Genomic DNA, 15,403 nt, shown 5'->3' with positions numbered 1-15,403 from the left:
GAGTCTTGAAGTTAATGGTGAAAGGCTTTACTTTTGAAATGGCTTCCTTACAGATATTTTAACATTTCTATTATATATCCATAAAGAGGTTTTATAGGTCATTTTAATTCACACAAACAAGAAAGAAATTGTATTTCTTTTTCCCAATAAATATGTATAGAACTTTAATTCATACTCAGGAGTAAACTGTTTAGTGATTTTTTAATAAAATAAATATGTATTTTTTGCTGTCTCTGGCAATGTGTTACTTTATTATACATAATAATTTTCCAATCATGCTGTAATCATCAAGGAGACTCTTTTATATTCTTCAAAATCCAATTATAATAAGTCCAACCATCTTGCTTAAATTCTTTTATGTGGAAGCATATCTTCTTTAAGTAGATTGAACCCTGAATTTGAAAGCCAAGAAAACTACATTTTTGTGATGTCTCTTTCACTGACAAGCTATGTCAGCTTCATCAAGTCACTTAACCTTTTAGAGGTTTTACACAAGAAGGTGTTGCAGGAAGAGGAGTCCCTTCCAGGGCCCAAGAGTGGGCTCTTGTCTAACGCTTGGAAATGAATTGTCCGAGAAGACACCTATGCTGACAAAGCAAGAGACTTTATTGGGAAGTGGTGCCTGAGTAGAGAGAACAGGAGGGTAAGGGAACCCAGGAGAACTGCTCTGCCACGTGACTCATGGTCCTGGGTTTTATGGTGATGGGATTAGTTTGGGGATTGTCTCTGGCCAATCACTCTGACTCAGGGTTCTTCCTGGTGGCATGCACATTGCTTAACCAAGATGGACTCCAACAAGGAGGATTCTGGGAGATTGGTAGGACATGTGGCATCTCCTTTTTACCTTTCCTGAATTCTTCCTGTTGGCGGTGGCTTGTTCTGTGTTCTTTACCAGGACTTCCTGTCCTAAAATGACTCATGCAAATGGTTACTAGGGTGCCTGACCAGGGTAAGCGGTTTCAGTCAGTGTTTCCCCTCACAAAGGGAGACAGAGGAAAGGAGGTAGCAAAAGATGAAAGTGGATATTTATGTAAGGGTCATATATTTGAGGGAGAGGTCATATACCCAAGGAGGGACATTTGAACTTCATCTTGTAGATAACAGGGAGCCATTGAAAGGTTTAACAGAGGTGTAATGTGGTTAGTATTTGTATTTTAAAAAGATTGCTTGAACAGCTATCCAAGGATGGAAGGTCTGGTTTGAAAGTAAAAGGAGGGAACCAATAAAAAAGGTTATTGCAAAGTCCAAGTAAGAGGTGATGAGGGCTTAAATTAAGGCAGTAGCCATGGAGGTGGAACATTTGGATATAAGGGCACATTGTGATATAGCTTCTTTACGGGTATGCTCCAGCCTCCTTCACCAGCTGAGGGTCAGCCTACACTACAGGAGAAGAAGGTTGGGCTAGGGACAGAATCTTTATGAATACCCACATTAAGGGACAGGCAGAAAAAGGAAACCTTGAGCCTTAAGAGTATAGAGAGGACACCCAAAGAGAGGGGACCAGGAAGGATAGAGCCTCAAGAAGGACAGAACAGTCAGTAGCACCAGTCGCTGTCTGGAAATCAAGTAAATAAGAACCTAGAACTGTCCACAGACATTGATCATTGCTGACTGAATTGGTTAACTATTTTCGCAAAAATGTGGCATGACAACCTCATGACACTATTAGCATACAACTATAAGCATGTATTTCTTAAGTTTGCAGCTTGTCTGGGTGACATTGCCGCACATGGCAGGTTGAGTGGAGTGCCTCTCTGTCACATGTCACTCATCCTTTTCCAGTGATGGGCAGGCCAGCCCACTACGTGTTTGATAATGGCAGCTGTGCAGAAGGGCCAGCCCCAATGCAGAAGCACGTTTTCAGCCTCTGCTTGTGTCATGCCTGTTAACATACGACTAGACTTAGGCAAAACAAGTCATATGGCCAAGCTCATTGTCAAGGCCGGGAAGGTCAGTTGTGCCTTTTGTAGCAGAAAATTCAAAGTCACACGGCAAAGGACATGGATACAAGGTGGGGTAAAGAACTGAGGTCAGTAATCCGATTTGCCACAGTGACTTCCTTCAGAATAGTTTTACTGAGGTGGCAGTGGCAGAAGCCTGATTTTGATGAATTGTGCAGTGGCGGGAATGTAATCAAATTGAGGCAATGAATGAGTGAGTATTCGCCTTTTGAGGAGCTTAACTGTGAAGGGAAAGAAAATGATAGCAGATTTTGTTGCTGGTTAAAGATGGGGAAGAGGCTCATGTTTGAAAGCTGTGGAGAAGGATCTTGCAGAGAGGAAAGAGGCTGAAAAGACAAAAAAGGGAGTGCATGGAGGAATAGGAGGAGGAGTGTCAAGTTGGAGGAAACAGTGTCCTTCAGCACAAGTCAGCTCTTCCCCTGAGACTGGAGAGAAATTTATGCTTGATGTTAAATTGTGTGTGCTCAGTCACTCAGTCGTGTCTGACTCTTTGCAGTCCCACGGACTGTAGCCTGCCAGGCTTCTCTGTTCATGGGATTCTTTAGGCAAGAATACTGGTGTGGGTTGCCATGCCCTCCTCCAGGGGATCTTCCTGACCCAGAGACCGAACCCAAGTCTCCCACATTGGCGGGCGATTCTTTACCACTGAGCCACCAGGGAAGCATGCGGAGGGGGTTTGCTGGATGCATAGTGCAGATACACATGGCACAGTGCCTGGAGAGAGGCAGCCAAAGGGCAGAGAAGATTTTCTATATTTAAATTTGTCTTGTCTTGCCTTAAAATGTGAGCTTTATTTCACACAAGCAATTTGATTTTGATTTTGAGCTCATAACACACCTAAGGCATAAGCAGTATAAGGAGCCCCATCCTGTTTTACAGACAACAAAGCTGGAACCCAAAAGGTTGAAGGCTTTAAGATCAAACTGCAAGACAATGGCCAGTCCAGACTCCCTGGGAAGATGCTCTACATGGCTTTTCATGTTCCTTTGAGTGAGAGCCATTAAATTTTTTTTAAATCAAGTTCACCTAAAACAAACCTGAAGTTCACTTGTGGGTGAACATCCCAAAACATGTTTGATAAGAAAACTTAAACAATACTCAACTTGAAAGTTCTAATTGTAGGTCTGCATACTCACAGCTTCCCGGGTGACTCAGTGGTAAATAACATCGCCTGCCAATGCAGGAGATGCAAGAGATGTAGGTTCAATCCCTGAGTCGGGAAGATCCCCTGGAAAAGGGCATGGCAACCCACTCCAGTATTCTTGCCTGGGAAATTCCATGGACAGAGGAGCCTGGTGGGCTACAGTCTATGGGGTCGCAAAGAGTCGGACACAACTGAACACACACACATACTGCAAACTCACATTTATCTTCTAAATTAAAGGGAGTCTTTTAGAGGTACGGCATTGTAGACAGTGTCTATGAGGTAGTGGGTCCCTTTCTTTCATTGAATGGAGGCTCACTGTGGTGGCTGTAGTGTGGCTCATTAAAAATAGCAGTAGCAGTAGTGGTAGTAGTAGTAGTGATTATAACTAATACTTTTTTAATGCTTTGGGTATACCAGGCACCACTCTCTTTTTCCTGGATTTTACAAATTCATCCTCATATTAATCTTTCAAGGTAATAAATACTGTTAATATACATATTTAATAAAGGGGGAAACTGAGGCACAGAGAGCATAATTAATTTTCCCATTTGTCACATCATTAGTAAGTGATCAAGTCAGGATTCAGAGCCAGCAGGCTCATTCTGTTGCCCAAGCTCTTAAATACTCTTTCCCTTCCTCCTTTGTTTTCTCCCATGTTGGGTCAATGTTCCTAAAGAGTTCTGACAAAGAAAAAAGAGAAGGTAAATGTTAAAAAATTTGTATACTCAAAATTCTTGAATTCAATTTGTGCCATAATCCATAATCATGTTCTCTGTCTAAAATACTGTGTAAATACAGAGTGCATGTTGTAGCAGCATCATATGAGGTTTGAATATGAAAATTTCTTTCCTGGTTGGGGACACAGTCTTATAAGAATTGAGCATTTTCTATTCTTCATAGAAAACACACAGGCCTCCAAAATCATCTTTTTTTAATAAGCTAGTGCTCACAGTATTTTAAATTTCTTCATACACCATGATCACCACACAATTCCCTGTAGAGTATACCATTGTAAATGGAATTCAGAAGTAAAAAGAATGTGTGTGAATTCCATTGTATTTTGAATTTACACTTCTGTGGTCTGGCCTTGTCCCAGGACTGAATTTCACCGTAGTAGGCAAAGCTGATCAAGGTCATTGTTCATGTTGTGAATGATACTTGGCTAAAGCCCAAGGTGATCAACATAATAATACCTTAGGAGGAAGGGAAACCCGTCTGTTCTGTCTTAAAGGGAGAAAAGGGGGCTGCCTTGAGAACCTTTGAGTTTAGATAAGGGCCTAAGCCCTGTCAATGTGAGTCAAGGTCAGTGGGATTTTTTTCTTTTTAATCCTACATCACAGCAAAACCTGCGCAGTATGCAGTGAAGGGCAGCATTCAGTCAAGATTTCCTTAGGTATAAAAATTTAAATTTCAGTGTGAATACAAATTTGAAGCAAAATATATGGCCTGTGTATTCTTCTCTTTCAAGCATTAAAGTATACAAAAAAAGACTCTGGTTTGAAGTCAACCCTTACTGTTTTATTACCTTTTCCTATGAAGTCTCTAATTAAATTTTACCCTGCTATGTCCTTCAAGATTCTGGAAAATTCCAGCATACTTTTCAACTTCTACTTTTGGAATTTTTTATGATCTATAGATTCAAACCAAAGAATATATCTCTAATATCTAAACTTTCAAGTAGTTACCCATGAGTGAGAGTTGACTTCCATGATTGGCTTTCCTGAATAAAATAAATGATTTTAATTATACTTATTAAAATTATAATTAGCGTTTTATATTGCTAAATCTCCGGGAGGAGGAAATGCCAACCCACTCCAGTATTCCTGCCTGAAAGTTCCCATGGACAGAGGAGCCTGGTGGGCTACAGTCCAAAGGATTGCAAAGACTTGGACATGACTGAGCAACTAATAAACATGCACACATTGCTAAATCTCTACAGATGCACTCTTGGTTCATAATAGGTGATTTTTTAGCATTTGCATTTTTCTTCAAAAGGAATTACTTTACAAAAAGGTAACTAAGTTATCAGTGTCAGTTTTGTAGTTTCTTATGCCGCCAATTAGAGATTTAATAGATGATTGATAATAAGCTCTTCTTTTAAGCTCTGAATACCGTCTTCTGGATAAGGGCCAATTGGGCTTTCATATCTTAGTGTACATTACTTTTAACACTGTAGGTTAAAAGTGGCTTAAGTGAAGAGGGAAAGGGGAAAAGGTAGTTTTATACCGTTGGAAATTTCTAGAAAGGCAGTCTTTGGTGTGTGTGTGTTTCACCTCAGAAAGGCTTTTGTCCAGTGTGAGGCTATAAAAGTGGAAAAGGGGTTTATAAGGAGAAGCGGCTATTCCACAAAGTTAAATTTTAATTACTTTGTAGTACAGTGACTATGCTCTATACCTTTAAAAATTGTCTCTCTTTTTATAGCAAAACTTAGTGATGCTCGCTTTAGTTGGTTGCTGTTAGTTCAGTTATCTGGGTCTATTTGCTGTTTGCAATAAATGCAATTATTTTTTTTTTAATTCTAGAATAGGCTGTTCTAATTAACTGAGAAATGCCAGATTGTATACTGACTATACATTTTCAAGGAACAGGAGTCTACTCAAATATACTGAAACTATGCTGAAAGTACTAGTATCTGATTTTTATCATCATAAATCGTATTAACATAAAAGAACACGTACTAAAACAAGAGCAATTACTGTTTTCACAAACAACACTTAGTTTCAATTTTCTCGTTTCTCCTTCCAGTTCATGTCAATGTACTCTTACAGATTTAAGAAATATAGTGAAGATAGAAATTGTGTTGTTTTTGTCCTTAGGATTTCTGTGCACATTTACTACATATTAGACCATTGGGTTGATGTACTGTCTTATTTTAATGTCCTCTCATTAAACATTGAAATTGTTTCTCATTTTTTGCTATCTTAGTTAATGAAGATCTTTATTCCTATAGCATAGTTCTTTTAAATATTTTACTAGAACAAAATATTAAAATTAGATTACTGAGTCAATGGGAATAAGTATTTGTATTTCACTTGATATATATTGTCAAACTGTCCTAATAGATACCATTCCCAGAAATAGTATATGAATGTGCTAGTTTGGCTACAGTCTTTCCAGCTTTGGATTTTATTTTTTTAAACTTAATTGGTGTCAAATTGTAATATTCTATGTTTTTCATTTGTTGGAAAGTTGATTTTTTCTTTTTCTATAAAAATAGCTTTTATTCTTTCTCTTGTTAGAATTACCTGTTATTATCCTTTTGTCCATTTAACCCACCATGTTGGATTTGGTATAACTGTCTTAGTAATTTAATAATACTATAATATTTGCAAGCCTCTCCCATGCATTTGAAGCAATGTTTAATAGAAATGTGGGGTTAATATGCATCCAAATGAGCCTATCATTGGTTTATTTCTTTCTTTGGTATATGATATTTCAAGTGATAAAATAGTGATACATGCTTTGATAATACTCAATTGTTAAAGATAATAAAAGAAAACATAGATCATTTGGTTTAACACAATTTATATATTTAACTTTTTATTCTGATTTTAAAGTAGAATAGTTGTAAGTATTATGAATAAGCCGATCTTTTAAAGAAATTCAAAACGAGAATAACAGCATTTTTTTTTCTGAAGCTCAATATTTTCTGTATGTAACTTTAGTTGAGTGCCAGTAGATGGCACTAATTACATAAACAATTCAACAAGTTAATGATGGGGGGGGTGGTAAATACATGTGTTATTTTTTTCTGTTCAAATTTTGGTATATGTCATATATTCAACAATGATTTGGGAGCTTATTTTTATAGTTTGTTCTCTCCCATGATAAAAAGACAATTAAGCCAAGTTTGTTTCCAATTAATTGCTACTAAATTGAAATACCTGATACTGAGTATTGCTCAAGATGCTGCATTTGAAAACTTTTGTCATGAAAAGTGGGTTAGCTTATATTGTCAAGATTGACTAAACCACACAGGGTCAGTGAAAAACAGTCATGCAGACACGCTCTGACCCAAAGATTCAGAAGTTACTTATGAGAAAGTCCAACTAGAGATTTCAGAGAAAAGTGACATTCATTCTCTTTTTCCATGTGCATCTATAGCAGTTGGCCAAAGACCTCCGCCAGTGGCAGATAAATGTAGATGTGGCAAATGACTTGGCACTGAAACTTCTCCGGGATTATTCTGCAGATGATACCCGAAAAGTACACATGATAACAGAGAACATCAATGCCTCTTGGGCAAGCATTCATAAAAGGTATGAACGCCATTATTTCTAAAACTATTTGCTGACTTCCATGATGGGATGGTAACCCTGGGTGGACAATGCAGACTTGCTTTCCCATCCTGCTAACCTGGGGCTTGCAAGGATCCAAGATGAGAAATGCCAACTAAACTCACATTCTTTCTGAAGTCCTCTTATTTTAAAGATGAAGGACCTGAAGATTGGTGAAATCAAATGACTTGCCCACAGTCAGAAAGGTAGTGACATAGCTGTGCAATTAGACAAAAATAAAAGATGGGACTTGTAGGTAGATGAGCCATTTACCAGTCTGCTTTGAGAACTCTATCCAAAGAAATATTGTTCTACTCCATCACGACACATACTGCCCCATCTTTAACCTGCAAGTAAGTCATTTTGGGGTTCATGATGGAGTTACAGCTACCAATGGTGCCATCAATGTATCTCACTCTGTGTACCCAATGGGAAAATTTGTGCAGTGTAACATGACTCATAATTTCATTTCCCATTATATACCTAATGACAATCAATGGCTCTTAGAGACACCATCTCTTCAAACTAGGTCCTGTCTCTATATTATCTAGTCTTAACCCCTTGGGCTTTTCTTTCATTAGCCTAATTATATTAATAAAATTATAAACAAAAACATGAATTATGTAACTAATTGTTAAATGATTGTCCTTCACATTGGTCTAAACTCCTTGAGGACAAAGGCTATCTTTCTTATTTGACATATCCTGAACCAGGTGATACAGTAGGGAGCTGGTAAACATTTGTGTTTTTCTAATTGAAATGTAGCTGATGTACAATGTTATGTTAGTTTCTGATAAACTACCTAGTAATTTGACATTTGCACATATTATGAAATGATCATTATGATAAGTCTAGTAACCATCTGTCCCCATACAAATGTTATAACATTATAACAATGTTATTCACTATATTCCTTATACTGTATGTTATATCCCTATTGCTTATTTATTTTATAACTGGAGATTTATACCTCTTAATCCCCTGCACTTATTTCACCCCTTTACCTCCTCTTCCCTTCTGACAACCACCCATTTGTTCTCTGGCTATATGAGTCTGTTTTCATTATGTTTTGTCTGTTTCATAGATTCCACATATGAGATCATACAGTATTTGTCTTTGTCTAACTTATTCACTTAGCATGATATCCTCTAGATCCATCCATGTTGTCACAGAGGGCAAGATTCTAATATTTATAGCTGGGTAATATTTCAACCTAGATAACATATTAAAAAGCAGAGACATTACTTTGCCAACAAAGGTCCATCTAGTCAAAGCTATGGTTTTTTCCAGTAGTCATGTATGGATGTAAGAGTTGGACTATAAAGAATGCTGAGCACCAAAGAATTGATGCTTTTGAACTGTGGTGTTGGAGAAGATTCTTGAGAGTCCCTTGGACTGCAAGGAGATCCAACCAGTCCATCCTAAAAGAAATCAGTCCTGAATATTCATTGGAAGGACTGATGTTGAAGCTGAAACTCCAATACTTTGACCACCTGATGCAAAGAACTGACTCATTTGAAAAGACCCTGATGCTGGGAAAGATTGAAGGCGGGAGGAGAAGGGGATGACAGAGGATGAGATGGCATCACCACCTCAATGGACATGAGTTTGAGTAAATTCCGGAAGTTAGTGATGGACAGGGAGACCTGGTGTACTTCAGTCCATGGGTTTGCAAAGAGTCAGACTGAACGACTGAACTGAACTGACCCAAAAGAATCTGTGATTTGCCAAGCTAATTTGACTCATGCCTCTAAAGTTCTTCCATGTTTCCTTCTCACATACATTCTACGAAAATTCATCCACTTGCGTAGTTTCAGTCTGCTGATGACTATCCATTTATACCATTTGCAGCTGAGAGTCATCTTTGAATTTCAGACCAGCATATCCGATTTACTTCTTTTTATTGTGATGTCCCGTAGGAATTTCAAACTTAATAGCCCCAAAGCTGAACTCATCTTTTGCCTCTTACAACCTCTTTTTCCAAATGCAACCTGCTTCTCTTTCTGCTTCTCCAGGTCTCAGTGTAAGTGCCATTTCCTCCAGGAAGCCTTCCCTGACTACCAACCCCAAAGCCTATACTCTTTTGGCCCCCTGTTATTGTGCTTATCTCACTACCCTGTCCTTAAGTGTTTGCTAGTCTTTGTCTCTAAGGAGAATGTTTATTCTGTGAGGGTATACACAGTGGCTGTTTATCGACCATATTACCTAGCACTTATCTTGACACACAATATCTCCCCACAAAACATTTTTTGGTTAAATAGGGAATTGAACAAACAAACAGACAAAAATAACTGTTAATGTTCTGGTGTGCCAGTAACTCAACACAGAAGAAAAATGTACCTATTAGGATCACTTTCAGTTTCAAGTAACAGAAAACCCAAGTTCAATAGCTTACCTAATGGAGGTCTGTTTCTGTCACTTAAGGAGAAGTTCAGAATTAGGCAGGTGCTGACATGAGCACAGTAGCTCAGCAATGTCAGCCCCGAAGGCTCCTTGTTCTTCTTGGCATTTCGTTCAGAATATATGCATTCCAGCAGGAAGAAGGGGCAGCAAAAGGGGCAGTGCTGGTGTCAAGAAAATATGGCTTTCCCAGGAACTTTTGGGTCAGAACTATGCCCCCAAACCACCTCTGGTATCTAGGAACTGGGGTTGAGCCAGCCAGTAGGGAGTGTCTGCCATGAAGGGTATGGAAGGAAGAAACTGATCAACTCTCATGGTGTAGCTGGGCAGCATGAAATTCCCTGGAGAGACCACCAGTCAAATCCGAGTAAATACAGTACAGTCATGTAGGTCATATGTTCATGCACAATGCACTCTTGTAGGATTGTCATAACAGTGGACCATTTGGGCTTGGTGTTGGTTCTGGTCAGTGTGAAAGGGCACGAGGAGAGCTGGATTCTCTATTGACTAATGATGCCTTTACATGGAAAGTTCACATTCTGTGTATGCTATATGTGTCACCTGCACAGATTAAGCCATATTTTACCTGACTCCATCTTCTTATATTTTATATCCTTATAGATTGTATGCTAGATAGCTAAAGAACAAGAAAACTCTTTATGTGATCTTTTGCATTTTGACCTTTTTATCCAGTATCTCGCCCAGCTAAACCCAGAAGTGAAGGAACATCACCAGCATCCCCTAGATTGGTGCTGTTCAGTAGGGTAGACACTAGCCGTAGGTGGCCATTTAAATTCAAATGATTACAATTAAATAAAATTTGAAATTCATTTCTTCCAGCTCATCAGCCACCTACCATGTGCTCAGGAGTCACCAATAGTGAGTGGCTTCCCCATTGAACAGTGCAAAATTGAACATTTCCATCATCACAGAAACTTTTATTGACTGTCCTGCTTTAGATCATCTTTGTTTCCATTCCCCTATGCAGTTTAGCATACATATATAACAATTGCATACCATATTACTTTAAAAAATAGTTTTTGGCATGTTTTGTAAATGAAAAGTATTTCCTTTCAAAGTGGTTCATGTTATTCCATTTCCTTGCTTGTACTTTTGTCTTCTGTTTGTCCATTTTCTAGAGTTGATGTTTAACATCTCAAAAACTACAACTATCCCAGAATATAAACACTTTGACTTTTGTTATTAATCATATAAACATAATTTTAAAGGAAAAATTATTGATATTTGGGTTTGGGGGAAAAAGTATGTCATAACTTTGAAAAATATCTGTAACCAAGACTTCTTAGGTAGGAGAAACTATTTTGAAAACATTCTGACTACATCATTTCCCATGGTTCCAGTTTTACCACTGAACACTGATACATTGCCTGCACTGAAACTTTCCATCCATATGAATCAGTTCAGTTCAGTTCAGTCACTCAGTTGTGTCCAACTCTTTCCGACCCCATGAATTGCAACACACCAGGCCTTCCCGTCCATCACCAACTCCCAGAGTTCACCCAAACTCATGTACATTGAGTCGGTGATGCCATCCAGCCATCTCATCCTCTGTTGTCCTCTTCTCCTCTTGCCCCCAATCCCTCCCAGCATCAGAGTCTTTTCCAATGAATCAGCTCTTAGCATGAGGTGACCAAAATATTGAAGTTTCAGCCTCAGCATCAGTCCTTCCAATGAACACCCAGGACTGGTCTCCCTTAAAATGTACTGGATGGATCTCCTTGCAGTCCATGGGACTCTCAAGAGTCTTCTCCAACACCATAGTTCAAAAGCATCAATTCTTCAGCACTCAGCTTTCTTCACAGTCCAATTCTCACATCCATACATGACCACTGGAAAAACCATAGCCTTGACTAGACGGACCTTTGTTGGAAAAGTAATATCTCTGCTTTTTAATATGCTATCTAGGTTGGTCATTGGAGAAGGCAATGGCACCCCACTCCAGCACTCTTGCCTGGAAAATCCCATGGACGGAGGAGCCTGGAAGGCTGCAGTCCATGGGGTCACTGAGGGTCAGACACGACTGAGTGACTTCACTTTCACTTTTCACTTTCATGCATTGGAGAAGGAAATGCCAACCCACTCCAGTGTTCTTGCCTGGAGAATCCCAGGGACGGGGGAGCCTGGTGGGCTGCCGTCTATGTGGTTGCACAGAGTCGGACACAACTGAAGTGATTTAGCAGCAGCAGCAGGTTGGTCATAACTTTCCTTCCAAGGAGTAAGCGTATTTTAATTTCAACATATACAAAAACTTTGTGCATTTGGAAGCCTACATAAAGCAATAACATCTTTACTTCAGTTTAAAATTTTTGAATGTTAAATAAGGTACAAAAAAGTATTACTCAGAAGAACTTTACTTTGGTATCATATACTGGCAAGCTGTAGTTCCAAGACATAATCAAAAGCAAAAACAAGCTAATTTTGTTTTGTAGTTTAGTTCAATTTAAGTTTATTAATTGGTTAGAGGAATCTTCAGATTCTATACTGACTTTGATGGGACCTTTAATTACCATTTTATACAGAGAAATACAAATAGCCACATGGACCTAAAATGACTCAATCTAGCATTCATGAATATTTTAAATAGCTGCTTCTCATGTAAATCCTGTACTTTGGCAATTCATAACAGAACATAGATCATCATTGTGACATGTGTAGGAAAATATTTTGTTTCCCTGATCATATGCCGTATAGATATGCCGTTAACATATAAAGCCAGAAATGTGGGCCTTTGCAAGTTCATTTCTTTCCCTTCAGTCTCTGTGAATAGATATGAATTGGTGAATAAGATGATATTAGATGTGATATTACATATTATTATGAGAAGCCTCTAAGGATTAGATTTCAAGGACTGCCATCTGGCTGATGACTTTATGATGACACTGTCATGAGATTTCATTTCCTTATTTCTATTCCAGGATCACTCTTTAAACAAGAAATGAGCATTAACTCTGAATTGTCTGTCTGTAGCTATAGGAGGACTTCTCCAGCTACTTCAGCAAGGAGCAAACTCATCAAGTAGAGGGGCTGGTCCTAATACCAGCAAGTTCAGCATGACTGGCAGTCCTTCACAAAAGCTCCCAGATACCTGAGAAATCTCTCTAGGTTTTAAGAAAGATTTAACATGTATTTGTGTGCATGTATAAGTGTGTATATGCATATTCATGAATATATATGCACATATGCTATCCCTAAAATTGTATTTCAGTATTCTCCTGTCCACTTTAATAATATGCTTCAAATGTTCATAATTACAATTAAAAGTTGAAAAGCTGAAGGATTATCATCTGTGTTCTTCATCTTTGGCAACAATGAAGCCCTTGTAAATCACTCCTTGCTTCTCTATTTCTAGGTCTTTTTTTTCTTTTTCACTTTAAAGAAGGAAGAAAAGGGAGAAAAAATTGAGCCCTATATTGTGTGCACCAAAGAGCTACTGTAACTGAGTACTGGATCTCCTCTTTCACATCTTTCAGCATATTTGTTTTAGTAACCATTCTGCTTTCTTTCTCTGGGATTTTTCAATTTCTTTTTTCTTCTTGCTTCTCCCCTTCAGCCAACCATCATGTTCAAGTTTCCCTCATCCTAAAAGAACTTTTTTAGGATACCAACGTTTCTATCCAGCTATCCTTGTTTCCCCTTTACCACCAAAATTTTTTAAAGCAACAGTTGGCATTATTATTTCCTATTCTTCAGCTTCCAGTTATGCTTCGACCCACTTTAATCTGGCTTCCCTTACACTACCACTTTCCTGAAGCAAGGACTCATTAAGATTGTCAAAAATTTTTATGATAGCTAGTTGCCCTGTTTTAATTTATCCATCTATTTGACTTCATTTTAACCTTGGTTCAGCTTATCAACTCTACTAGTTGAAACTTTCCCTTCTTTGATTTCCAAAACAATATTATTTTGTGATTCTATTTCTCTAGTAATACAGTAAGCATGAAGTGCATGGTGCAATGCCTAGCACATAGCAACAGCTCAGTAAATGTCATCTATCATAAACATTTTAAAAATTCATTCACTCAGTGAATATTTTAGTGCTGGGTATGTGCTCAGTAGGCTCAGTTCTTGGTCCAAGGTATACAGCAGAGAAAAGCCCTCCCCTCATGAAACTTACATCCTGGGAAGGAAGTGAGAAACAGACATTAAAAATTAAAATAGTTAAATGTATGGGATATAAGATTGTGATAAGTGCAGCGTGGAAACATAAAGAGGGCAAGCAGTTGAGAATGTGTGTATGAGTGAGCATGGGGTGGAAGAGAAGAGTCATTACTTAAGTGTGGTGGTTAATAAAGATCTCAGTAAAAGGGTGAGGTTTAAGCAAAAGCTAAAGAACCTAAGGAAGTGAACCCTGTAGACTGTTGGAAGAAAAACAGTACAGGAAGGTTCTAATAACTGGAAATCCTCTGAGACAGGTGTATGCTTGGCTGGTTGAAGGAACCTTAATGAAACCTGTATGATAGTAATGGGTCAAGCAAACAAGAGTGCAGTAGACAAGGCGTTCAGAGAGGTGAGAAGAATCTGATTACATTGAGCCTTATAGGCCCCTCCATGGACTTTTGCTTTTACTCTGAATGAAATGGGAGTTATTGGAGGGTTTTGAGCAAAGGAATAGCATCTTTAACTTCTCTGGCCCCTCTGCAATAACAGACTGAAGGAAAGCAGTGAAACCATTAGGAGACTGTTGTCATAATTCATTCAAAAGACAACTGTGATTTGCACCAGAATATGAGAGGTGAATGTGGTAAGAAATGGTTGACTTCTATGATATTTTAGGACACAGCCCAAAAGGTTTTGTAATGGTTTAGATTTAGGTATGGAAAAGAGGCATCAGGGAAGACTATGGAGTTTTTATCCTGAGCAACTGGAAGATGGGAGACTCACTGAGATGGAGGAGGCTCTAAAAGTAACTCATGTTTTAGGAAGTACATATGGACATGCCACTTTTGAGATGTCTATTAAGCATCGAGGTGGAGATGTGGAGTAGATAGCTGGCTATAAAATCTTAAGTTGTAGGCAATGACAGGGACCCAAGATACAAATCTGGGAGTTGTAACAATAATCAGTGTACACTCTCTTTGCTGTATACAACCTTTAAATCCAGGTGTTCCATTCTTAAATCTCTCTTTTATTTCTCTACACACATTTCAACTACCTTTGTCAACTTCAACTACCATTGAGACTCCTCAGTGTTTTTTTTCCAGCTCACATCTTTGTCCTCTTCTCTAGAACTATACTTCCAGCCACCTCCCATTCATCTCCATCTGCATTAACTACAGGCTCCAAAATGTCTAAAGTGCCCCTGAAACAATGCATGTTTCCTATGTTTTTAGGGAAAGCATAACTTAATTGCTTGATTGTCTTTAATGCTGGAAACTTAAGAATTACCTTCTACTTTGTCCTCCCTCTCTCTTCTCTACTCATACCTGTATTCAGTTGGCTTCTAAATTCTGTGACTTCTACTGCAAAAGTTTCTCTTAAGACTAATGCCTTTTCTTTATTCTTCTTCATCACCTCATCCTAAAGCCTCTTCACATTATACCTGGTAGATTGTGACCATGTTTTCTCTGTGCTCCCAACCATTGAATCTCTACACTCAC

The 15,403-nt window shown here is 38.4% G+C and overlaps 1 protein-coding gene across 9 annotated transcripts in view; it reads left to right on the top strand.

Moving 5' to 3' along the window:
- DMD (dystrophin) overlaps positions 1–15,403 on the top strand; it is a 2,668,835-nt gene that overhangs the window by 2,088,706 nt on the left and 564,726 nt on the right. For all 9 annotated transcript variants that reach the window (XM_060407875.1, XM_060407877.1, XM_060407874.1 and 6 more), the window contains one exon: positions 7,213–7,367. In XM_060407875.1, the coding sequence (XP_060263858.1) occupies positions 7,213–7,367 (155 nt within the window). The remainder of the gene's footprint in view (positions 1–7,212; positions 7,368–15,403) is intronic.

This window comes from Ovis aries, chromosome X, assembly GCF_016772045.2.
Source record: "Ovis aries strain OAR_USU_Benz2616 breed Rambouillet chromosome X, ARS-UI_Ramb_v3.0, whole genome shotgun sequence".
NCBI lineage: Eukaryota > Metazoa > Chordata > Mammalia > Artiodactyla > Bovidae > Ovis > Ovis aries.
This window is presented reverse-complemented; position numbering and strand designations above follow the sequence as displayed.